Genomic DNA, 26,221 nt, shown 5'->3' with positions numbered 1-26,221 from the left:
TTCAGACCACGCTGCAGGTCACTGCCCAATGCTTGCACCGGTGGTTACGTAAATTTGATGTCAGGAGATTGGAATCAAAACAGTTTGAAATCATTTTATGTTATAGCGCCCCACAATGTGCTTTACTTTAGGTGCGTTCGATTCGCCTGCACCGCCTGAACGAGTTCTCGACGTGTTGCACCCAGCCATTTGTTCCAGTGGCGCCCGCTGAACCACTCCGTTCGTTTCAAAAGGTGCAGGGCTGGTTCATGATTTTGCTGCACCTACTCCGCTGTCAGTGCCGACTTGGTACAGGCATACAGGTGCGACGCAGTAGTGCAGCAGAAAATCCAGCACATGGGTGCAAGCGCCATTAAAAGCCCGCTTACGCACGTCTGATGTGTCTACAAGTGTGGTTTGTAGTTAGGCCCACAAGCTGATACTTGTAGTTCACGATCTTTCAAATGTACGCACTCTGTGCACATTAATTGGGCATAACATAACACCTGCACCGCATCTGCACCTTGCCATTCGTTTCGTGTTGCGCTGTGCCTGCACCGCAGAAACAAGCTGCACAATTTCTGAACTTCTTGTGAACCTCCGTTAACTGGTTCACAGTTGTGCAGGTGAATTGAACAGACCTTTTAAGTGCTTCCACATGAAGTTCTTATTTGCCCTTACGTTGCTTGGTGGCCTGATGGCTGCTTTGATTCAATTGATTCAAATGTTAGATTCAACATTGAAAAAAATTCAAGGATATGAATGCTCATGAAGGCCAAAATTCAGTGACATACAAATGCATTAATTCTGCACATAAACTAAATATTGTCAAATTTCCTTCTTCCTAGCTGCATTCAGTGAAGCATGCTACTAAGTTGGAATTGCTGGAAAAGTGTAAAAAAAGGCAATTCTCTTTTATAGTGTAGAGTGTCGACTGATAACTGGCCTTACGGCCAGAATTGACGTGCTTACCTTGAGGAGGGTGCTATAGTTCAGTGCCAACTCTAATCTCTTTATTCAAATACATGTAAAATGCAGAAATGCTTTTGAGACAACTACCCGAATAATTTCAATGAAATTTGTTGCATTTGAGAGAAAAAGTTAAATTTTAGTCATTCTAGGCTGCGTAATTTTGATTTAGGACCTTGAATATTTAGGAAAAATTGCTGAGAGTCAGTAAGCTTAAAAAATATAAGCACGAAGTTTACAATGTCATAGCTTTTGTATCAAGTTGTAAACTTTATACGAAAGTCTTTTTAATTTCACAATTTTCAAAATTTCCTGCCACAAAGCATTGCCCCCTAAAACAGTGGCTACATTTCAGCTTTTTTTTTTGTTTCTTTTAACGTGTAACCAACCTCATCGAATTCCATTGCTGGCTTCAGAGAAAAACTATTTCTCTTTTCCCATGTATTCATATAGGAGCTCCCGAGATAAAACTGCCTCCAAGTCAAGTAAACTATTGTATTAAAGAAAAGAAAGGAAAAGCAGGTGTATTTCTGCTTGTGTGGGAGGCGCCCTTAGTCCAGGACTCCTGCGGCTCTTGCTGTCTCCCGGGCTCGCCACACCTGGTGTAACAAGAATTGTGTTCTCATCTGAATTACTGGAGTATACTTTTTCCTTTGTCATAGGTGGAAAAGTAATCAGCAACGTTCTCACACCTGCACTGTCCTTATTGGCATGTAGTGTGACTAAATTCTGCTTCTGCATTAGTTGTGTTGATAGCATGCTTGTTCCAAATTCTTATTTGTTCCTTTTGCTGATTTTCATTTTGTTCACAGGACTTTCCAAAAGGGGAACATATCCTATAAAATAAAGCACTAATTTACTTTCGTGCTGAAGATTCATAACTCTTAAAAATTGATGTGGTTTCTACCTGGTGATCTTCACTGCACTAAAGAGTTATGAGCTAGGTACTAGGGTATCCCAGCAACATCATGAGCAAGCAACACCATCTTCTCTCATCTCTTAGAAAAAAACAAAATTCGTTATAACTTTACTTCACTCTGCAAAACGCTTAAAGCATAAAAATATCACTCGTTTTTTTATTTTGACATATTATATTACACAAGCGCATATTAAACAATGAACAGTACTCCTCATTGTCTTCTCCCATCCAGTCATCCCTGGCCCAAGACTATGCAACTGCCAGGTCAGCAAGCCAAATTAAAGAAAGTGTACCACACATGAAATACGACGCTGAAAAACTTATAAATTGTGGTGTAGTTTAACGTAACCCCCCTCTCCTCCTACATGACAAAAACTTGTTTGCATGTCAAGGTAGCATCAGAAAATACCAAATTTCTTTTCTGATTGAAATTAAAGCTGGAAAGTATTCTATCAAGTGCAGAGGGCAGAAGAGCATTAGCAAATAGTGTAGCTTTCAAGATTTTTCCCGCAGTGCCTATAGGTTGCCTTGATGCTGCCTCCAATCTCCCTGGTACTGAAGCATGCACACACATTATACCTCCATTGATACCGAAGTCCCACTCGAAAGTCTCTGGCCACCTCAAATCATCCTGCATGTACCGCTGACAAGGTGTACATCTTTGGAGAATTTATTTCCGATTCAAACATCTGATGGGCCAGAAAACTATAAATTTCATTGTCACCAATAACCAAAACACGAATTAATATTCCTGCTTGCAGGGACACAAACTGACTGCTGTTACTGAACAGCGCTCCGTGGCATTCAAGTGAAGAATGATCTTGATCGTCACTTATATGAATAATCATTCGGTTGTATGGCTGGGATTCCTAGGTCATGTGAATTGCAGTGGAGCTGCTTGGTGTAGTGACTGACTTGGGGCTGCTCAATATTTTTTTTTTTTTTTTTATGCCACTCTAATGTCCGCCAAATAAAAGAAAATGTTTCTTTCTACATTGTGTCTTATCATTGCTTCGCAATTTGCAAGCACAGTACAGCAAAAAGGGGCCTTGCCTGACATTGGTTTTATTTGAAATAGGCAACAGCTGTTTATTTCGGCATACATGCTGCAGTTTGTGCTCTGCAGGTCTCCAAGCATCAGTGCCTGCTTCCGAGAAGACGACAGCTGTAAAGAAACAAATGACTCTGTGTCACACAACTACAAAAACATGAAATTGTCTGCTTTATGATAAATACAAAAAAATGACAACTCAGGCAGACTGGCAGAGCAGTCATCAATAATAAAACAAGACATTGCACAATTTATTTGCCTGAGAAATGAGGTTTGCACATCAAGCTTAGCAATTCTCTGCAGCTTGCTCGCCTTATACAATCAGTACACATTGTTAGCTCAACATATCCGTCTGATATGTTGAGTGGTTTTGGCAAAAGTGGTTTTGGCACGTAAAACCCCACAATTTAATTTAATTTTAACGTTTGCACTACCTTTCCAAATGCAGGCAGATTTAGGTGAACAAGCACATTTAAGGTGGAGCTTATGTGCTGCTGATCTATGGTGTTAAAACACACATCTTGCTTTAAGTTGGCCTTGTTAGTCAAAGAAACATATGTGCCATAGAATCTTGACTGTGGGTAATATTAGTGATAGCCACATTAGACAACTGCACCCATTCTATTGGAGAGCTTTGCATTCTCATGGGAGGAACTTTTGAAGTTCAACCATGTTATAGTTCTGTACAGTGAGGTCAATTTCGTCTCAAGGCCAATGAACCAGGAACGCAAAACATTTCTCTATGGAGTGAACAGCGTACCCTACTTTTTAAAACTTACTAAGCTGATTGAGCATATTTGGGAGCGGGTAGACGTCCTTTATAGTAATTTTGTTCAGCTGACGGTAGTCCACACAGAAGCGCCACGTGCCGTCCTTCTTAACCAAAACCACAGGTGACGCCCAGGGACTCGAAGAAAGCTTAATGATGTTTTTATCTAGCATTTTGTTCACTTCAGTTAGAATTACTCGGCGTTCCGATGCAGAAACTTGATATGGTCATCGGTGAATAGGCGTAGCATCGCCAGTAGAAATCCAATGCTGGACCGCGAGCATCTGGCCTAAAGGGCGATCGTTTGAAGTAAAAAATATCTCGGTAGGACGATAATACTTTGCAAAGGCTGTCAGCCTGCGCAGAGAACAGGTCCACCGCAACGATTTTCTTTATGTTGGCATCGGTGCCCGAGGCTGGTGCGAGGGGCCTGCTAAGCTCAGAAGAACCATCGGTTGATAAAGCTGCTACGTGATGGTTGCCGAGACAATCAACGTTGACAAGGCAAATACCTTGCAGTAGGATTTGCTTTCCCAATCCAAAGTTAAAGATAGGCATGCGAGTATGGTTAGCAGTAACAGTCAGAATGCTGTGAGGCACGGTGATGTCATACTGTAGTGGAATGTTGGGCAGGGGAGTGACGAGGTACTCGCCATCAGGAACAGGTGGGCAACACAACAATTCAGTATAGGCTGTTGACTTCGGTGGCAGGCGAATAAAGCAGGTGGGGTGTAAGCGGCACTGGGGTGCGTTAGAAGGTTCTACGAGAATCGGCACCTCAAGGCAAAGGGTACTGGCAGAGCAGTCAATAAGAGCAGGATGCGCAGAGAGAAAATCGAGTCCGAGAATTAGGTCATGGGGCAATGAGCAATTACAGTGAAGAAAACAGGAGTGTGGCGGCCGGCGATGCTGACACATGCCGTACATATGCTGATGATAGGCACAGTACCGCCATCCGCAACGCGACCAACGCGTGCTGACGCTGGGGTGAAGTGCTTTTTCAGTCGTCATCGGAAGGCAGCACTTATAATAGAAAGATGTGCTCCTGCATCGATGAGTGCAGTGACAGGTGTAATGGTTGGAGTCGGGCATGAAATAGATGGTAGCTGGCCCATGCGGTCATCAAACTTATCCATACTGAGGACGTTGTTGAAGGGAGAGACTTGTTCTCATCAAGAACAAGGAATCTGGGATTTATTTACAGTATCTGCATGAGAATGTTACAGTTCATCAGTCTAACATGACTGAAAAAGAAATGCACCCTGAAGAGCTGCCAACAGTTCCTTAAATACACTGTCCTCCTGAAATCCCTAGGTGACGGAACACAGCAGTTCACCGCCGACCAATTTGGAGCGTCCAAAGTCATCGTAACCAACCCGCCTTTGAGGGGGACAGTTTAACCTCATCAAGATGGCAACACAACAAGTCGCGAGAATGATAAAGCGGGTAGCCATGAAAAGGACGGGGATGAAGGATAAGAACACCCTTTGCCTAATAAGAAGTCTGGTGGTTAGCCGCTTCATTTACAGCTTGCCGTATTACCAGCTAACGAAAACAGAGAGGGATGCGATCAATTCGTGCTTAAGGAAAGCCTACAAGATCGCCCTACAAATTTCGCAGTGCGCCCCAACCGAAAAACTCATGTCTCTAGGAATTCATAATACATTCGAGGAACTGGCAGACGCTCAGCTGATAACTCAAAGAAACAGACTCGCACAAACGACCACGGGTAGGAAACTCCTTGGCAGACTCAAGTATCACGAGCTCCTTGAAAAACACAACCAAACTAAGCCCATCCCCACAATAATCAGAAACTGCATCAAAGTGGTGCCAATACCCATAAATATGGACCCAACTCTACATGCAGGCAGAAGAGAAGCCAGAGCTGCATACATTGAAAAAACGCACGGCGACAAACCAAACTCCTGCTTCGTGGACGCGGCAAGATACCCAGGCAGGCAGAAAAGAACGGTAGCTGCTGTCACTGACTACATGGGCAGAGAAATCATCAGCGCCTCCACTCACAACACCACTATCGTGGAAGCAGAAGAAATCGCAATAGCCCTTGCTATCAAAGCGACAAAACCAAACCAACAACAAATAACCATCCTATCAGACTCTCAAGCGGCATGCAGAAGCTACCTCAGGGGACGAGTATGCACCGCAGCCTATAGGATTATGCAAGATATAAAACCCCGAGCCAGATTTCACCTTTTATGGATACCCGGTCATGAGGGAATCAGGGGAAACGAAGAGGCTGACAGAGTAGCCCGTGCACATGCTACACCCCACGGGTGCTCACAGGAAGCCTCTGACGACCCGATCCCGATTGACCAGAGCTACTCTGCAATTTTAAACTATCACAGAGGAAATAGAATGAAGCTACCACCCCCAGATAAGAATCTCACTAAGGAAGAACAGGTTATATGGAGAAAGCTGCACATTCTCCATAAAATTCATCCGGAAAGATATACGGACACATGCCCATGGTGCGGAGCCACGTCAACCTTAGACCACATCTCGTGGGCATGCACGGCATATCCACAAAAGACAAACACAGAAATTGCGGAGCATACACAATGGGAGGCGGCGCTGTCCAGCTCAAAGAAAGAGGTCCAAAGGGCCATCATCCGACAAGCAAGACGGCGCGCGGAAGCCAGTGGGGCCCTTGTCTAGGGGCTCCACCCATTGAGCGTTTTATTCTACAATAAAGTTGTTCTTCTTCTTCTACGCGCTCACTTCTGCACAGGTTGCACTGACCACACCGAGGTGAGAGGGTTTTCGCAGACACTGTGCTTGACCCGAGCAGGCACCTTTGACCCTGCAGTCAGTGGCCGCCGCATCTGTCCGTTGACTGACACGTGAGACGGGTTCTAAGCTGCATGAGACGGCACCGCAAAATATCTTCCAGGAGCTCCCCTGCTCCAAGCAGACCTTGACGGTGTACACACTAACAATACTTGCTCTGGCTACTGTGTCTAGCCATCTCGGCACCCTTCCGTTGGGGACACGGCGCATTGTCCTCCTTACAAAACCAGTCGCCGCCACAGCCATGGTGGCGCCGATGGGCTGGGGACTGATGTCTGGTCGTCCTTTCAAAGCGAGTCGTCACAGCAGAACTGGTGGCGCCTTTCCGTCGGTCCCTTACTCAAAGATCGCCAGCCCCCGCTGGTCGAACGTAACACAGGATACCTGTCAATGCCAAGGAAGTTTTGGTTCGTAGGTAACATGAGTAGAGAATTTGAGGGCAGGGTCGACAACACAGCTTCACCTCCAGAAGCTGTAGTGCCTAGTTTTTTGGCTGCATCCAGGAGGCGATAGGCGGCGAGGAGAAGCGACGGGCCTGGGGCGAACGAGACTGATGGCGTTGAGGTGAGGGCGAGTGGCTGTAGCGGAGGTTCGGAGGTGGAGCATCAGCGGCAGTGGGTTCTAGGCGGGTGGCATAGGGAACAGTAGGTCCAAAGGTGCAGGAATAAGCGCAGGTGTATGTCCGAGGAGGTGGTGGCCATTGGTTGCGGCAGTGACGAGTCACGTGGTTGATGTGACAGCAGTGGAAGCAGATCAGCTTGTCATCAGGGGTACGCCATTTGGACAGGTTGGGATATGTGGCATCCAGGAGGCGATAGGCGGCGAGGAGAAGCGACGGGCCTGGGGCGAACGAGACTGATGGCGTTGAGGTGAGGGCGAGTGGCTGTAGCGGAGGTTCGGAGGTGGAGCATCAGTGGCAGTGGGTTCTAGGCGGGTGGCATAGGGAACAGTAGGTCCAATAGTGCAGGAATAAGCGCAGGTGTATGTCCGAGGAGGTGGTGGCCATTGGTTGCGGCAGTGACGAGTCACGTGGTCGATGTGACAGCAGTGGAAGCAGATCAGCTTGTCATCAGGGGTACGCCATTTGGACAGGTTGCGATATGTGGCAGAAAAGGAGTTCTGGGGACAAGGAGGGCCGCTAGAGAATGGGGGAACGCTGGGTTGAGTCGTTAAACACACAGAGTTCAGACCCATGTTCTCAAATTCCTGTCTGACGACGGCCTAAATCCTGGCAATTGTGGTTGCTGGCGGGTCGGGAGGTGTCGCGGAGAAGGCTGGCCAACAGGTGGCCTCGAGCTGGCGGTGAACAATACGGGTTAGGTCATCACAGGTGGTCGTCTGATGTGGTCGCCCCTCACATGTCGATGTAGCAGCGGTGTTGGGTAGCTGCGTGATGTGGTGCGTGATACGGTGGCTCTTAGCTTATTCAAGGCGACGGCATTCATTTATCATGGCACCGATAGGAAAGACGTTGCCGAAAACAAAAAATTGAAAGGATCGTCGGTGATGCCTTTTGGCCACCTTATCTGCTTCAGACATAGTATCGTGGGCTTTGTGGCAAAGAGACAAGACGTCTAGGATGTATCAAACGTATGGCTCTGTAGATGTCTGGACATGAGGCGCAAGAGCCTTTCTCGCGGCAACCTTGCGCCCGAAGGGGTCACTGAACAGTTCTCGTAGCTTTACTTTGAAACTGTCCCAGCTCATTATCTCGTCATGTGTTTGGAGTCACACGCATGGGGTGCCACCGAGATAAAAGATTACATTAGCAAGCATAACTGTAGGATTCCACCTGTTATTAGCACTGGCGCATTCATAGAGCTTGAGCCATTCATCAACGTCCTGTCCCTCCAGGCCACAGAAGAGACCAGGGTCACGATGTTGGGCAACCATGACGATAAGAGCAGTTGGACAAGCTGAAGCCGTTGCAGATGCGGTCTTGTCACCGGGAGGTATGGTGACAAGCTCGATATGCCGACCACTTCGGAGTGCCGTGAAGAGGACGGGGATCACTAACCTCCACCAGAATGTTGCACAGACACAGACAAAATACACAAATGAAAGAGGCTATTTACATGCTATCTACACTGGAGCCAGACAGCCAGGCCGACACTCGCTCACGCCATGAGCCCAGACACACTTCAATTCTTCCTCGCGGCGGCTCGTCTCTTGAGCATCTCTCGATGAGATCGTAATAATATGAATGTCTGTACTACATAGTGTGGTGTGTAGTGCGTGACATGGTACGGTAGACGGAGAGAGACAAGAAGCAGACGAGAAAGAATGTGCACGCAGAGGCGAATTCCGTACTGGATGGAAGACAACGTTGAAGACTGTCCGGCACGTGAGCACGCAGCACTAGAAGAATAAAATAAAAGGAAAAGGCATCTAATCAGAAGAAAACACGGAGCTTCCAGGGGCCAATCAGGAAAGGACAGATCGACCAGAGCGGCAGAAAAGTGAGGTGCGCTGGCAGAAGAAGGGAGAGTTCCAGGAAGCGACGCCAAGAGAACGTCGGCCACCGGACCGGGAGTTCAAGACCGGCCGGCAGGTTTCGGACCCGAGCCACCAGGACTTCACCCAACCGGGACCTCCTGCCAACCCGTTCCTGGGCTTCGCCACTCTACCCGATCATGAACTGCTGCTCGAAACCGGCGAGTTTCTGCGCCTATGGGCAGAACGAGAGCAGTCGGGCTATGGGCCCCCAGTTCTACGCCCAGCTGCCTGGCCAGAACGCCACCACCATCTGCCGCCGCCTGCCTTCCCTCTTCAAACCAGAGCCACTACACTCTGGTTGCCTATTCATCTACCGATCTCATCGACATTGCGGTGACACATTACATTTTTTTCTGTTTTCCAAATCCCCTTCACTAATGAGAAATTTTGCAGCATCCCCCCTTCAAGTATTTATTGAAGAAAACTTTCAATCAAGAATTCATTCATGCTGATGTAATTATGCAATGAATCACAGAACTTCATTCAACTTGCTTGAACAATGAATAAAGAAATTAAATGGAAACCATTAGTCGGTTGGACTACACCTTAACGTGCAACATAATTGGTGAATGTATATCCATAATTTATTTCCTTCCATGTCCAGTTAATGTCCAGTCCAGTTCCAGTTAATTTCATTTCTCTCAGAAATTTTCTAAATTTTTTTTGTGCTTGCATTACTATGACCACAGCTAAAATGCAAGGCGGCAAATTATTCACTGCTGCCAAAAATTAAATTTTTTTTTTGCCACTTGTCGGTAGCAACGCAAGTGGAAAACTACTTAGCAAGATATGTATCTAGCAAATACATATGCAGTTGGCATCTTCATAACAACAGAGAGGTGGATCATGCTACACTGAGGCTCAAGGGCTAACTGGACAAACCTAGCTGAGCTAGGTGGACCAGTGCATGGCACTGGCTCTGGTCAGGCCAGGGAAAAGTGTCCATGCAGTGCTCTACTTTTATGCACTGTTTTCAAGTACTGAAATTTCATCCTTAAAAAATTTCTTGGTCATGCAAGCACACTATGCTCTTCTATATCCATCACAGTTGCCTCTCATTGTCACAACTACCTAAGCTTTATAGCTCAAGATAGCTGTAAAAATAAGGTATACTGAAGCATACACTAATGTTTTGTTTATGTGTTCCTGTCGTATGTTGAAAGGCAACGTTTTGGTTGCAAGGTGCCTTTCAGTTGTTTTGCCTCGGTACCATGACAATGATGTATTGTCGAAAATTCATTCAACAAGAGAGATAGCAGTTGATGCCACAACGTCACGCTTACCTTTTAAGTAGCCGGAACACATTTTTACACAAAATGAATTCGCCCAAGGCGCACGATCACCAGGTCACTACAGATGTTAGTAAAGCACTATTTATTTCACACAACTGTTGCACCTTCCTTGCAACTGTTGCATCTTCCTTTCCTTAAATTCTTTTCTTTTTCACACGGAAGGGGTGGTTTGCATAAAATTAAAATACCCGGATACACAAAAATACGGAGCAGTAAAGAAAGGTAAAGCGGCAGATCAGCAATATTCTCGCTCCAACGTAGTGACAAATGAGCTGCTGCAAATGCTTCTTAACAGTCATGCTTTAACGGTGCGAGTGGTGCCTGCATTATGTTTAGAAAAAATTTACGATGCACTACCGAGGTTTTGCTTCGTTAACATGTTAAAGGTAAACAGCGGGACTCCGCTGTTATACTCTGCGCCGTCGCAAACTAGTGAAAGGCGTCACAACGCATATACAGCGCGTAAATGGATAAAGTAAGGCTATCAAAAGCTCACTTTAAATGCAAATCGGAGCGCCGAACCTACGCGTCTTGTTGGAAAGACGAAGCGAGTGCTCTTCATAGCCACATATCGATTTATCAATAAAGATCGTTATAAAACGCTTCTGTCTACTGGCGGTGCAAAAAATACAAACTGTTTGAAGAATTTAAACCATTTAAACTGGGACTGAATCCTTCAATGACACGGACGTCCTGCAACAAACCAATGGAATAAGTTCCGAGCGCCGAAAACAAGAGTAACGCTTACAAAAAAAAAAAATGGTTTTGCTAGTTTCTGTTTCGGTTTCTGATGCATGAAGCGCCACCTGCTTCCTGCAAAAAGTGCCATGGCAGCTTCCTGTTTACTTTTCGAAGTTGGCGTAACTAACGCAGCTGAGTCTCGAAGCTTTCCTGTGCCGTTATGCATGACGCAATGTCATTAAATAGATGCTGTGTGTATTTGTGGAGCCTCTAGAAAGTCCTGCGTCGATACGTGTGTGTCTTTGTATACGCGCCATCTCTGGAGGTAAGCAAACCCTCTCAGCCAGCTTGCGCCGACCTTCGTTGCAAGCAATATTTCGTTGCGATATTTGTAATTTAACTACATGCTTTATCGGTATGCAGCTGCATCTGACCGCCACTTCTTATAGGCCTGATGAAAAGTGGTATTGAAACCACTACATGGGTACTACGTAACCGTAATCTCTACCGTAATCTTAACCTGCGTTTTCGTTTCCTTCAGTTCTAGTTCGATTTCAAAACAAGATCCCATTTGTTGGTACTCATCGTTCATTATATGCTTAGCATGTTGGCTTCGCCCGATTTGTCCAGAACAACATATATATGTATATATCATCGCCTTATAACAGGCACGTAGGTATCGGAGAAGCTCGCAGGTGGGTGTGCCGTTTTCACTGCCTAAAGCACGCATGAACGACGTAGATAATGACATCTAGTGATTCATAAATAACTTGGAGTAAAGAAATGCTGTGTTGCTGCGAAATTTTAGTAGCAACAAAGCAAAGATACGCCTGAAATGTTTTTCAGTGAAATATTTGTGCACATACTTGGGGACGTCTTCTGAAACGTTCCACTTCGGCGATAGTTTGCCTAGGCAACAATTTCGCCTTCAGGCGCGCGCTGAGATAAGATTGCATAACAAAATACAAATTGCATAGCAAAATACAGTGGTGACTTCCAGCTGATGCTTTTTGCGGGAATTACAATATACGTAGCAATCAAAATGCAAGAAAAAGTAGCAACAGAAGAAAACAAATTAAACACCTATGAGTTTACTCAACCATGCACTTGTGCATATATATGCGCTCACAGGTAGTTCTAGCTTTCTTTTATTATGTCCGTGTTTTGTTGCATTACCCAGATACCATTCCACGATGACCGACCAACAAGCCCATATTGCCACCCTTGTCGATTTCATTTCTAGTACAACAGGCTTTTTTCAATATGTTCCTCGAGATTCCGGGCATACTGTTGCCCTCATTGCCATGGCTGCCAGCAGCACGTGTGCCCTAACGTTCTGTATTCATAACAAGCAGCTTCCACAGGATATAAAATCGTTGTTTACTGGTTTCGCACCATTCGGATGTCGGTCACGGAAAAAGAATTTTGAAGATTGTACGTGCCAAACAACTTCAGCAGGCGTGTCTCCACAGAGATTACCTCAGCGTGCAGATGTTTTATCAGTATGAGTCGTGCGCTGCAAAGAATCTTCTGTGGAGGCACCTGCACTTAGCTGATCAGGTCACCAAGTTCCTTTGACAACCTCAAATAAGACTACTACGGGCTCATGTGAACAAGGATTGACAGAAAGCAACAAGTGATGTCTACGTTTCTGAAGGTTTCATCCTACCCAACAGTGTGTGCAAAGTTCTTGGCCTCGGTCCAAAATTTGCCCAAGCTACCAGCTGGACTAAACCGGAACTTCCCTGTCCGTCATAAGTAAAGTGTCCAGAAGAGCCCCGCAAGAAGATGGTGTGAGGATGAATTCGGAAGGTTTAGATGCCCTGTTGTGATGTAAGCCCCAACCTTCTAAGTTACCTGTAAAATGTGTAGTCTTACCTGAAGAGCAAATCATTGTGTGTCATACCAGCTGACAAAGAGGGTGGTTTTGCAGTTTTTTCCTTTAAATGTTTCTTGGAAAAAGCCAGTCAAGCAATTTCTGCAGTTTTCAATGAGCGCAAGGATGTATCACTTATGAAAGTAGCAGTGAAACCAAGTGAAATTTACAGAAAGTTGAATCTCGATAAACTAAGGAAAAGTTCAAAGATGTAATTTTTAGTAAGTGCACAAGGAGGATGTTCCTTTTCGGGTCATAATTTCCGAAAGGGGTACCTGGCAGAAGCAAGCTGCCCCGTACCTGGTTTCAAAGCTGAACGTTAAAGAGATTGATGACCAGTTTCTTGTAAAAGGTTCTGACGAATCCTTGATTTTGTTAGGTTTCACGGCAAAAAGGGCTTCAAGGCCTTTTCAGCTAAGGTCAAAGAATTATATTATTCTATCCTGCTCAATGACCTTATTCAATGTGTTGAGGATTGTATTGGCAAATATGGCGCCGTAAGGTTTCCACAGGAAGCAGGTTGTTTCCGTAGAAGGGTATTTAGAATTATGGTGTTTTTACATGTCACCAACCTTTGCACAGTGGAACAATAGGCTGCATCTGCAGAAGAAAGGCATTTGCATAGGGTTGTGTCTGGCTCCCGTCTTTAGCAACCTATATTTAGCGCAATTAGATAGGCACAAATATGACCACCTCACGGGACTAACAGTTTTTCAGCGAGCTTTTAGATTTGTCAACAATTTTTTAGTGTTTCCAGATTTCCCTAGTAATAGTTGTCTAGAAAAATGTCCCGATGTCTAAGATCTTTCGCGAGTGTTTGAGACCTCTTGAAATGACTTTTGAAGTGCAATACGTTTCAGTTTCTTGACTTTCAGTTCATCTCTACTGATAGTAGGACTTGCTGGGCTTACAGTCCATGAGCTAAGAAACCCCTTCTCCAATTTCATTCAGCCCATTTGAATTTGGTGAAGAGGGGCATAACTAACTAATAGGGATGGCTTTCTGCCCACTGCTGTGCACGTGGATGTAGGCCGAAATTCAAAAAAATGTTTTATCGTTGCAAAACACGGAGACCATGTTACACGTGAGATAATCAAAGTGGGAGAAATTCTACGTTTAAAGGATGGTTGCATCAGCACCCCTTTATCGCTCTCACTGACAAGGAGATCAGATACCTCGGGCTATCACCACGTTGAATTTTGTGTGGCGTTGTCGTGGCGTTCTAAGCATGGTTGGTGGGCTATTGTGTGACTGTATAAATAGCGATGCTTTCTGAAAAGAAAAGAAACAGTTGGAAGTTCAGCGCTCCGTTCTCTCTTCTATCCCTTCTGGTGGCTTTGCGCTGTTAACCTGACTTTGAAGCATAATTTATCAACAAGCCCAATCTTACACCCTTCGTAACTAACACGTGTTTCAAAAACGTCCTAATGAAAACCATTTTCCAGCAATCGGCTGCAAGTCTTAAGGAGGCTGGTTACCCTAACAACGTGTTGGTGTTGGTGGCAGAAAGGCTGCTCAAACAGGAACTTTCGAGACGATGCCTCCGTGCAAATGCAAGAGCTAGCAGCCGTGACCAGGTGAAAACCGCTGAGATTCCGTATATACGCCAGATATCACATAGCCTGAAAATGATAGGAAGCCAAGGTAATGTGCGGGTGTTTTTTCAGCTCCAAATAAGCTAAGCACCTTGTGTAAAACCACTAACCCAATAAGGACAAATAAGCCGGTTTGTGGTAGCATTGCAAAGATGAGTTCGTCGGATGCGGTGTAGGAGTGGTCTATCATATTCCACTGTCATGCGGTAGATGCTACATAGGCCAAACCGGAAGATGCATTAATGAGAACTTAAGAGAAATATAGTATATCAGGTGACGATTTTCTTGCTTTGCATTGCAATACATGTCCATGTCGCCCTCTTCTAAATGACACCGCTATTATATACAGGGATAAGCGCAAGTGTGTAAGATTAATAGTAGAAACTGGGCAAATCCTATAGGCCGCTGACCAATGTATCAGCAAACTATCACTATCATTGTCCGTGAGAAAGTTAGATTATTTTCGCATGCCATGAAAGTTGACTGCATTTGCAATGGGTCATTTAGGTTTCTTGGTGTTTTTTTGCTGTACCGGTTTTAGACAGTGTGGCTCTACTCAGCCATATATACAGTCGACTTCCATTAATTTGATCATCTTTCTGGGGTTTTACTTGCCAAAACCAGTTCTGATTATGAGGCATGCCCGTTAATTCGATCCTGACGGGACCATTGAGACTGGTCGAATTAAACAAAAGGCATAAAAAAACATTGAAACGTGCCATTGCTTCACTTTGCAGTATTTGCCTTCAAAATTAACTTTGGCCGCGTTTCAGTTTAGTGCTACACCTGCAACCATCAACAGCTACGAACTCGCCCAGTTTACTATTTTTCTTAATGTTAGCTTCACTGCAATACAGCCATGTTATGCATAGAACCATACCAAGCAGGGAAAGGTGCCATTGTTGCAAATCAGCACGTGTTCCCTAAATTACATACATGCACATGTGCAGTCTCCAGTCACAGTATGAGCACCAAGACGCCTAATAGGTGTATGGGCAGGCCTTCAGAGTTTGATATATTCACACTCTTTTGTTGGCTTTTAACATCTCCTCGGCTTAACGCAGTTTTTTCAACTTACTGCCTTCCTTTTTGCTAGCTTTCCCAAAACACATGATTATTTTCCACTTCTCTGTGCACGGCACATTTACTTAAAGAAGACATACTAGGCCTCATTAACAGTCTCATACACGAGACATGCATGGAAGGTGAAAAAAGGACTCAAATCACCACTGAAATGTAAGAAACAGCTCTGAATGGCTGCCACTATGCTTATTAGGTGGCTAGGTTCTCCTACTGTGACAGGAAACTGCATGCTTGTATAATCAAGGAACACGTGTGATGTCCTGTGACAGTGGCCCTTTTCCATTCTCAATATGCTTCACCACAGTAAGTTGCATATGCTTCAGCGCATAACACGGCTGTATTTGGGCGAATCTGACCAGTGAGGTTCGAATTATCCGACGAAGGCCAATTTTGAGATTGAAATAACAGAAGTTAGGGCTCACAGAAATGTATTTCATCAGCAAACAACTTTATTTAAAAGGGGTGACTGACTACTTCTATATCATTAATACATATTAAAAATGACAAGAGGCCAAGCATGCTGCTTTGAGGAACACTGGAAGTAACTGGCACTTCATGGGAAGGGCAATCGCTTATGCTGACGAATTGTTTGTGCTTAGTTAAGTATGCAGAGATTCAGCCAATTAAGTATGGCAGAAGATTTGCGATTTAGAGCTTCTCAATTAATTTAGAGTGTCAAACAAGCTCAAATGCTTTTCTGTCTGCAATACAGGAATATAACATCAATCTGGCCAGGTTTATCAAGAATGCTAGCAAATGCTTGCATGTATAAACCCGTGATCCAACTTCCAATAAATCGTTGAAAGTACCACTTGTGTGTGTCTCTTCTCTCGCCTGTCTTGTCTATGGTTTCTGCGCTAAGCATTAAAAAAATGTTGTACCAACAATGTTAAAAGTCCACCCTTGCAATGTAAAGTTTCTTTTTTTTCAAGAATACTCAACACTTCTCTGAAATGTGAACATATTTGTTATTCAATATTCAATAGGTCAGTTTCGTCAAATATCCATATTTAATTCTATCCAGAAATATCAGGATATGAAAACCCCTACTACATATAGGCCTTGAGTGGAGCAGTATGGCTTAAATTCGTGTAACCAATGCTACTTACAGGGAACAAGAGGTGAGTCTGGGGTTTTATGTGCAAAAACCACGACATAATTATGAGACACACCATAGTGGGGGACTCCGAATTAATTTTGACCACCTGGAATTCTTCAATGTGCACTCAATGCATGGTAAACAGGTGTTCTTGCATTTCTTCCCCGTGGAAATGCAGCTGCTGCAGTCGGAATTTGATTCCGCGCCCTTGGGATTAGCAGCACACAATGCCAAAGGCATTATGGCGGGTTTTGAAACTCAAGAGGTGGACAGAAACCGCGGAAAGCTTTAGAAGAGATGTTTTTTAGATTGTTTGACACGTGTAATGCCAGTCACAACCAGGTTTCTGGTCAACTGATAAGTTTGTAAATGAGAGTGACTGAAAGGTGATAGTATCTGCTGCACCAAGATGACATCAGGAACATGTTCACATTGTCCAAATGATAATTTTTACAGCCTCAATTGAGAAAAATCCGTTGGCTGCCTAAAAGCGAGGCATCCTTACTGCGCGACTAGAAATTACTAAGCAAAGCAAAAAAATACCTGCTGTATATGTCCGCTCAGGAACTGCAGTTCCCTTTGAGAATGGTCACCACAAGCACCTGACTTTCTCCCTAAAGATTCCAGTATGTGTAATTATTGACAGAAAGGAAGATTTGATAACTTCTAATTGCGTGTTCTCCAATTAAATACAAGTCAAATGGTCAACAGCTATTTGATTTACATTTGACATTTTGAACATTCGCACAGCACAAATATGTACTCCAGCCATACTCGAGAAGAATACCATCAGTGCAGATTGTGAAACACCTGACAAGTAGGGAAAAAAAAGTTTCGTTTTCAGGGCTCTGAAATTATTTTGAGTTTTGTGCAAGTGCACCGTCAGTAGCATACCTACTGGTGATCATCAAGGGTTCAGCATTTAATATATCTGCTCTTGCCAACACTAACAATACGAGATATTCCTCTAACAATTCTTTCCTTCCTCAAATAAACACTAATTGTCAATGTTTACTGCTCTTTTATGGCGATTAAACACTAAATTAAACCACCCCATATTAAAGCCTGCCGCACAACATTAACATTCAAGAGAGATATGAAGACATATTTACTATCGACACTACTGGCTATAGACTCATTACCACGAACACATATTATATACAAACTCATTTTACCACTTTCAGTGCTTCTGTATTTGCCAAATGTATCGCTTTTATTCTCTATATCCCATTGTCTTTATTTTTTCCTTCCTTATTTTTTAAGTTTTTTGTCGCACAGTATATATTTCACTTGTACTTTGCATATTGTAAGCACATTTTTGTTTCTGATTATCTCGTACATTAACCTTGTGTTCTTTGATATGTGTCATCCCTATGTTTCCATAACGTGCCAATTACTACATTTTTATTTATTCATACGCAGCATCTATTTCATTTGCTTGTATTTGTAAGCACCTTCCTTGTATTTGATTACTCGCTTCATTAACTTCGTGTATTCTGATGTGTATCACTGCTATGTTGCCATAATGTATTAATTACTATATTGTTAAAACTACTAATAGGTCCCACTGACAGTTTTTGTAACTCCGGGACGTCCTTCTGTACTAATGATGAATGATGAAATAAAATTTAGGTATTCTGTATCAACTGTGTAATTATTAGGTATTAAAAATCACCATTGCTAGATGTCATAGCGGCACCACTCCCCAGGTTCTGAGCCACCTCTAGTAGAACGAACTAGTGATCTTTTTTCATGAAGTGGATTGGCTTCCCACATGACATCATTAAGAATACACAAAGCAAGCCTCCTCATTTAGCTTATTTTTAGTAGGATATGAAGGCATAGTAATTGATGTACCTGTAAAAGTAAACACACTAATGTAAGACATGTAGATGTTTCTTCAGTCTAATGGTAGACTAGCCTGAGATAGCAGATTGTCTGCCACTGTTATCTACACACACACTATCGACTAAAAAAGTTTACGAACCATGGGATCTCAGAAAATGCTAAATATCCGAGCAGCCTTTAAAAGTAGCCAGTAAAACCGTACATCACAATGTTTGCATATACTAGTAGAGGCTGGAAATGGGAATACCAGGCTTCGTTTTGAGACTGCGGAGATATTCAGCTTTTTGTGAGATCCCTTCATTTGTTAACTTTTTGGGTCAATAGTACATTTGTACGTGTGTGGTAGGGAAGGTATGAATTAGAGAGTTTCTCCAAAAAAGCACGGCTTTGCAATAGATGTGCCAGGCTGTAGATGTGCAGGCAAAGAGTGAAAAAGAATGCAATAATGTTTAACAATAGCACAGTGACGACAGCAACCAAAGCAAAGCAGCAGAGGGGTACATGTGGTGGCAGAAACTTGCACTGTACCTATTGCACTTATATTCTTGTACTGCAGGTGAGTGCAGAGAGTAAGTTACCGCGACTGCACACTGTACAAAACATAAGCGCTCTATGTAAACTTCGTTTTGAGGCCATCATCACCACAATAACAAAAAAGCTGCATCTCTAATACCCCTGTCAAGCGGGCAAGTTAAGTGCACTTACGGGGAGTGCACTTCGGTACCTTGAGTCACATTTTAGGCAACGCGCTTCTTAACGGGAAAACAGAGTGCACTCGCAGTAAAAAAAAATGGCGACAGTCTAAGAGCGCGTTTTTAAAGATGTAAATTAACAAGTGAAAGCTGCTAAAAAGCGATTGTTTTAAGTAGAATTATATATAAAAACAAGCTTCATCTATTTGTCTCAACAAAAAACGAAGAAGCTTTTATTATAAGTGTGTTGCAAGTCAATGCTGGCCAAGACGAATGCCTAGCCAATCCAAAACAACATGGCGGCGTGCGGCAGTTGATCCTGCTCATGATCCTGCTAGAACAGAATATGAGCGAGTATATATGAGCAAAGACGGTGAGTTCGATATTTAGCTCCATTGCAAAATGCCACGCACACGACTGAAAGCACGACCGGCGTGGTCAGCACGCTTTCACACCAAAATACAGTGGCTGGAATATTCCAGCCACTGTAACCAAGATAAACACGAACTGAATGAGCATGGCGGCGCCACAGTGCCGCATCATTCTGGCGCTGCTGGTTGCGTACATGATAAAATCGTTCCTTTATTGCGCTGTTTCGCTTCTCGCTAAACACAAATTATATCGTTAACAGCTGCTCAATAACTGAAATGAAGTTTTGTGTCCTTTTTCTATGCATTACATTTTGCATCGTTGGAAAGCGTTGGTGGCGAGGCTAGGCACTCTTCAAACCGTTGGCGGCGAGGCTACGCACTCGGCCAGCAAAGTGCGTTCCGTGAACGTACTCCGACTTGAGTGCACTCACCTGAGAGTACACTTAGCTGTGACGTTAAGATTTGGGAAAGTGTACTTAAAAACCGAGTGCACTCGCCGTAAGTGCACTTAACTTGCCCGCTTGACAGGGGTATAAGTCATATGGGAACAAACTAGATTCAAGTAAACTGCAAGTAGCCAACACTACTGTCACTGTACGATGTCGTGTCCAATGAGGCAGGACATAGCCAAGGCCACATAGAATAAAAGTGACATTGGAGAGGAAAGGCTTTAGAGGAGGGTAATTTTTAACCACTTGCAGCTCTTTATATAGCATGGTGACATGAAGCTTTTTTTGAGTAACCATTCGAGGAGAGATACTGTGTACGTGTAGGTCACACCAATAAAATACTTTCAGGGACCCTTTGGGTGATGAGGTTAACATTTAGTCTTTTTTTCTTTATGCACCCACAAGGTTCCGTTACACATGTACAGATTTTCTGTGAACATTTTTTTTTCCTTATCAATTTGTGTTGTACCTGTGTTGTACCTTACTTTCCTTGTATGATTTTGTTCTGTTTTCTTTAACTTCAGTCTTTCCTCAGCGGCAATGCTGATGTCATTTTATTGATTTCTAGTGCTTTAAGCTAATATGGCCAGTCCTACACAATAGAGAAAGAGTGAAATAAAGAAATGCGCAAGATATGCATGCTGGGATGTGAAGTGATTGCTTACGATGGGGCAGGGTGGACACGTTAGAGAATGATGGCTGGAACAATGTAATAATTATTTTCTTTTTTACACTTTCTCATTGGTCTCAGCAGCATTCTGCTTACATTATCATCAGCAGGTCTACCAGTAAATGATAAACAAATTCTGACATTATACCAGCTAATAACTGCCTTGCTCAAGATCTGAGCAACTGAGCTATTTCATGATAGGAGTGTTTGAAAACTTGCATCAATACTGACTGAACGAAATGCTATTTTGCTTCAGCTACCTAGAAAGAACTAGCATTAGTGGGGTTGATCTCTTGATATGTCTTATGGTAAATGAATGTAGGTGCATTTGCCCATTTAGAATGAGAATAGTGGAAATTAATGGGACATTGAAAAGACACTTCAACATTCCGACGGTTGTTACAATTATGAAGGGCCTGACAGTTCCCGTAGCATTACTGTTCTGCTTACCATTTAAAGGTTACCAGCTTACTGCTGTGGTTTGGACATTAAACTCTACATTCGACCTCACATTGGGCGTTCTTGTTGCACCTGCCTTGAACCCCACCCTTTCCATGCATATGAGGTGTGTTGAAAAAGAAACCGAACTTTTGCTATAACAGCTTTGCTGCTTATGGTACAACATCTTAAGTGCTGTCCCCTTCAAAATAGTCCCCTCTACTGGCAATGCACTCTTCCCATCTTTTCTTCCATTTTTGGAAAGCCTCCTGGAATGAAATTTCTGGAATGGCATGCAGGTCTCTTCTCGCATTGTCCTGGATCTCCTCTACGATTTGGAAAGGGTCTAGGTCCGGAGAATATGGTAGGTGGGGCACAAAAGAAGTGCGGTGTTTCGCTAAGTAGCTGCGGACAAGGAGCGACATGTGAGCCAGGGCATTGTCATGATGCAACATTCAAGCCTGATTTTCCCACAATTCAGGCCTCTTACTGCACACAGAATCTCTCAAACATGCTAGGGTTCCCTGGCAAACTTCTTTGTTTACCATCTAACCATGTGGCACAAATTCCTGATGGGCAATGCCTTTGCAGTCAAAAAACACAACCAACATCACCTTCATTTTTGACCGACTCATGCGTGCTTTTTTTGGACGAGGAGAACCTTTGGCCACCCACTGCGACGACTGCACTTTCGTTTCAACATTGTAGGCATAAACCCATGTCTCATCGGCTGCTATGATGTTCTTAAGGAAGTTTTCATCGTCAGTGGCAGTGGCAAGCATTTCCTGGCTGATTTCAACACGGGTCTGCTTCTGTGCACCAGACAACAAACGTGGCACAAATTTTGCACTGACACGACGCATCCCTAGTTTGTCACTCAAAATTTCATGACATGATCCTACGCTGATACCCACTTCATCAGCGACTTCTCGAACGGTCAAACAACGATTTCCGCGAATCACAGTTCGAACTCCCTCAATATGGTGATCATCTGTGGATGTGGAAGGTTGTCCAGGCTTGGGATCGTCACCGACCAACATTCTTCCCTCTTCAAAACACTTGAACCAACCACAGCACTGCGTGCGACTCGCACAGTCCTCCCCGTATGCTTGGCTAAGCAACTGAAAAGTCTCTGTGAAAGTTTTCCAAAGTTTGTAGCAGAACTTCACACACACACGCTGTTCTTCCAATTCCTTCATTGTCACTTTGGCACCAATCCGAAGAGCAGCTTGTTCATGTGCTCACTTCAGTGGCTGTAGCTCGCCAACTACGGTCAGAGCGAAACGCGGCAAATGGCAGTTTGTTGTCTAAACCTGCCATTACATGCGCTCAGTAGCCGCAGCGCGCTCGCTCTGCTGATTGGCATGCTATTTCAAAAGTTCGGTTTCTTTTTGAACCCACCTCGTATATATTACTGCACACACACACACACAAAAAAAAAACCTTGAGTCATAAGTGAGCACTGTGTCTGTCCCCTTTCCTTTTCCAATCAGTTGACACTGTTTTCGTTCTAAATACCTTCTAGGAACTAGGCCATAAAGAAACTGTCTTGCAAGTGCCCTATATTATCTGTGTTGTACAGTCCAGTTTGTCAGTCTACCTAAATTTAGCATTGTTTATAAATTCTGCTTAAGTGCTTCAAGATTTTATGTATTCTGTACACTTCTACAGGTCAACACCACCACATATTTCATGTAAGTAAAAGTTACTATGCAGAAAATGCTCGTTTTATTTGAAGACCAAGCAGCTTAAGTGATAATGCATGTCCTGACTAGGTAAAGTTAATGAAAAGTGACCAAACATATTTTTCAAAGAAAGGCTATGTATATGTACTACAGGCAATACAAACCTCTATTTGCATGCCGCTGCTACAGGTCCCGTGACTAGTGTGACTTGCTTTCTGTAAGCAGTACAGGCTGTACAGAGCTGTCAAGTCAGCTAGTCTTTAGTCTATCTAGCTTGCTTTCATGTATACAAACCAGAAGGCCGCCTTCTACAGTATTATGCTGAAGATTATAAATGGTTGCCTGACACTGTGCCTTGCAATGTTCACAGGCATTCGGCTTACCAGGAGACATCATTTGTGTTGGCAACAGTAGGTGAGAGGTAAATAAAAAATAAAGTACACATTAATTTAAAAGCCTTCATCTTCACTACATTGTGCAACATAAGGATGCCTTTCCAAAGGAATGTAGCCAGTGCCATCTACAAGCACAATGCTCACCAGCTGCAGTGGCTTCATTTGGACACAGGTGACATGCAAAGACATCGTTGTGCTTGAAGTGAGGTGCATGTAAAGCACCACAATCCAATAAAACTGCTCATATTTTATACATGTACTGCGTTTTTGCTCCCACTTTGATGTTGACATGATGAGCCTGAATGCCATCAGCCATCCTATACAAAAACTGTCCCTACTTTCATTCAAATGACTCAACCTAACTGTGATAGGCTAGCAATTTTCTGGTTTGGATATGCTGTTCAGTTTGTGCATGTTATAGTGCAGGCATACCACCAATTGAGTTAAGCATTGTGAAAATCAAGTACACTACATTGCCTACTTAAGCACATGAACATTTAAGCAACAAAATCTTTTTCTGCTCATGCAGCGACCTACAGCTACAAAGGAAGAGACAAAGACAGTGCACACGTGTAGGTAATATCAAGCTTTGATGCAGACATAGTAAGCTGTGGTGAAGAATGAAGTGTAACCTGTGTTTCCACTTCTGCATGAATTTTGTGGAAGTGCTGGAGAGTCAAGGTTTTGTACAGCTAATTTATGTATGTGGTCTAATAAACCATTGCAAAGTGAATGTGTGGCATCAGCAACAGATAGCCAGGCACTATCACAAAAAGAAGCAACATAATGCAGGGGAGTGGTTGTTGAAAGTTGCAGGTTCTGGAGGAGAGAGACAAAAGGACAAGACTGCATCGATCAATTGGACATGACTGAAGGCATGCATGGTATGTCGAGCAAGAAGCAGACAGAAAGAGTATTAAAGAAACGCATGAAGGAGAAGCCTGACAGTGTGTGAAGGCAAGAGCATCACATGAAAAGAAAAATTTGAAGAAAGTAGCAAATGAATGGGGAGCTCAGATGCTAAGGAGCAAGAATTTTCTGCTAGAAATGTTATTGCTGTTGTGCCTTAGCCCTGGTGCTGCGAATGGAAGGTGGAAGAAACAAGTACAGTACAAGTTGAAAAAGTGTTGTGGCAAGAGTGAGCGGCATTAGATCGGTGCCTCACCAAAATGATTGAATTTGCAGTGCTCATCTGCACTCAACAAAGTGTGCTAACCTGTGCTGCTGGAAGTGTGCGAGCTATCTCGAGATGAAATGTGCAATCAGCCAGCTCTTCCAGATTCAGAAAAGACTTGAGACCTGAGGAAAATTTCTAAAAGTACAAGACAGCAACCTGATTTGTTAAATCATATTTTGGATGTTTCCAGTAGAAGCACTTGCACCAACGAAAACTAAGTTGCATTAAAGGTTGGACTTCAGAAAGTGCATCAACACTACACCAACGATAAATGCAATTCCACTACATGGATGACTTGCCTTGTATGAAAACATTGTTTTCACGTTTTGCTCTCCTGTTCGCCACATAAGCATTGCGGATTAAACAAAGTCTCACTGTTTCGTGCAATGCGTGTGTCACTGGCTGACCACAGAGACGCCGAACAAGTGTACTGGCAGGCATTCAGAGCTATTTCGCATGCGGTTGTAGTGATCTGAGCCCTTGTTTCGCCCACATAGAGCGCCCCGTATATGAGCTAGACATCGTAACAGCCGGGATTATTAACTAGCCAATATCAGTGTTACTGCACAGCTTTCACAATGGTCTACTGCTATGAAATTGCATGACGACCACTGTTCTTTTGCATACATTTCTTCCGTATTCATGCGCAGGGCGTAGTGTTTTGCCAGTGTGGCTATACAGCTCTCACAACGATCTACGGCTCAGATTGCATGACGACGCAAGTTTTATACTTACACATACAGAGTACAAGATTTCCATTCCCACGAACCTCCAAGTGTGCTGTATTCTCAGTTACATTAAGAACTAATAGAGAGTTTTAGAATTGGGGGCGCAAGGCTCTGGGCCCCCAAGCCGCGTTGCGTCGGTTGCTCTTGGGTTTATGTGAGCAGCAGAGTTTGAGGATTGGGTCGAACGCAGACAGCGTTGGGTTGAGCGCTCGGGGCGTCGCAGTGTGGAAAATAGAAAGGTGCTTGAAAGAAAAAAAAAAAATGAACCTCTTTTGTTACAAGTGAAAACAAACAGAATGCATTTTTGAGCAAAAAGAACGAACAATAAAATGTAAGAAACTGTGTTAGTACCAGTTAGCATTACGAATTAAGTGTGCGGTTCTAAGCCAAGCAAAGCCAATCGAAGCCAAGTGCTCTTAGTTGGTGTTTTCTTGTGACGCGCTGCGAAAATCTGCGAGTTCACCCGTGTGAAATGGCGAAAATCAGTCGAAGTAAATAAAGTTTGCTCTGCGACCATCTGCTGTACGCCATCGCTGTCACCCGCGAGGGCGGCCCAAGACGGCTTGGGGGCCCACGCTAGTTTTCGATTCTTGGGTCTTGGGTTAACGCGAACGCAAGAACGCAAGACTGGCTTGGGTTCTGCGCATGCGCACTTGTCGCGCGCAATTTTCTTGGGTCCCCAAGCCGCTTGGGGCCCCAATTCTAAAACTCTCTAATGCATCGGCACGGCAGTTAATTCATAAACTGTTTCCGTTCCCGCGATTCCCCTGAAGTGTGTGGTATGCTGACCTTGATCAACGACACTAATGAACAATGCATCGGCACGACGTAATGCTTTGCCACTAAAGTCATCCGAGAAGACACCTCACTTCCAAACGTATCCCCTTGCGACTATAAAATTTAATACGCTACCGTCGCAACAAAATAGCAACAAACTCACCTCGGACGCAGCTTCCGCCTTGCCGGCCACGCATCCTGTCGATTCTGTGCTGCAAGCGCGGCTAGGGACAAAGAGAGCAAACGGTTTTCTTCCCCGTAGTACCTAAACGACGAGAAATCTTGAGCACCAAAAGTCCCCACATTTCTCTCTCGCAGCAACCGCTCCTCGCGCGTGCGCAGAAACAGCGGTGAAATCCATTTTCGATGTGCTC

General features: G+C 43.9%; 1 protein-coding gene across 10 annotated transcripts; it reads right to left on the bottom strand.

Moving 5' to 3' along the window:
• Nucleotides 1-1,429: 1,429 nt before the first annotated feature.
• On the bottom strand, nucleotides 1,430-26,221 carry LOC135897745 (uncharacterized). Of its 10 annotated transcripts, XM_070529433.1 has the most exons (7): nucleotides 25,078-25,233; nucleotides 24,382-24,477; nucleotides 22,935-22,985; nucleotides 20,643-20,676; nucleotides 17,161-17,231; nucleotides 2,921-3,032; nucleotides 1,430-1,547 (listed from the first exon to the last, which is right to left on the bottom strand). In XM_070529433.1, the coding sequence occupies exons 1-7, from the start codon at nucleotides 25,099-25,101 to the stop codon at nucleotides 1,447-1,449; spliced, it is 489 nt and encodes a 162-aa protein (XP_070385534.1). In that variant the 5' UTR covers nucleotides 25,102-25,233; the 3' UTR covers nucleotides 1,430-1,446. The 10 variants fall into 10 exon arrangements, 2 of the variants coding, with proteins under 2 accessions (XP_070385534.1, XP_070385535.1); XR_011509844.1 differs by lacking the exons at nucleotides 17,161-17,231; nucleotides 25,078-25,233 and adding an exon at nucleotides 26,011-26,221; XR_011509842.1 differs by lacking the exons at nucleotides 20,643-20,676; nucleotides 25,078-25,233 and adding an exon at nucleotides 26,011-26,221.

The sequence above is a fragment of the Dermacentor albipictus genome, unplaced genomic scaffold (assembly GCF_038994185.2).
Source record: "Dermacentor albipictus isolate Rhodes 1998 colony unplaced genomic scaffold, USDA_Dalb.pri_finalv2 scaffold_21, whole genome shotgun sequence".
Classification (NCBI taxonomy): Eukaryota; Metazoa; Arthropoda; class Arachnida; order Ixodida; family Ixodidae; genus Dermacentor; species Dermacentor albipictus.
This window is presented reverse-complemented; position numbering and strand designations above follow the sequence as displayed.

Bases quoted from the DNA above. Each gene is read 5' to 3' on its own strand.
- LOC135897745 (XM_070529433.1), bottom strand. From the start codon at position 25,101: ATGGAAATCTTGTACTCTGTATGT. The intron at 20,677-22,934 runs GTTTGTATTGCC...ACATTGTTCCAG, and splicing joins GCAGCGGCATGCAAATAGAG to CCATCATTCTCTAACGTGTC. The intron at 3,033-17,160 runs GTATTTTTTTGC...GTTTCTTTACAG, and splicing joins TGAGCGGACATATACAGCAG to CTGTCGTCTTCTCGGAAGCA.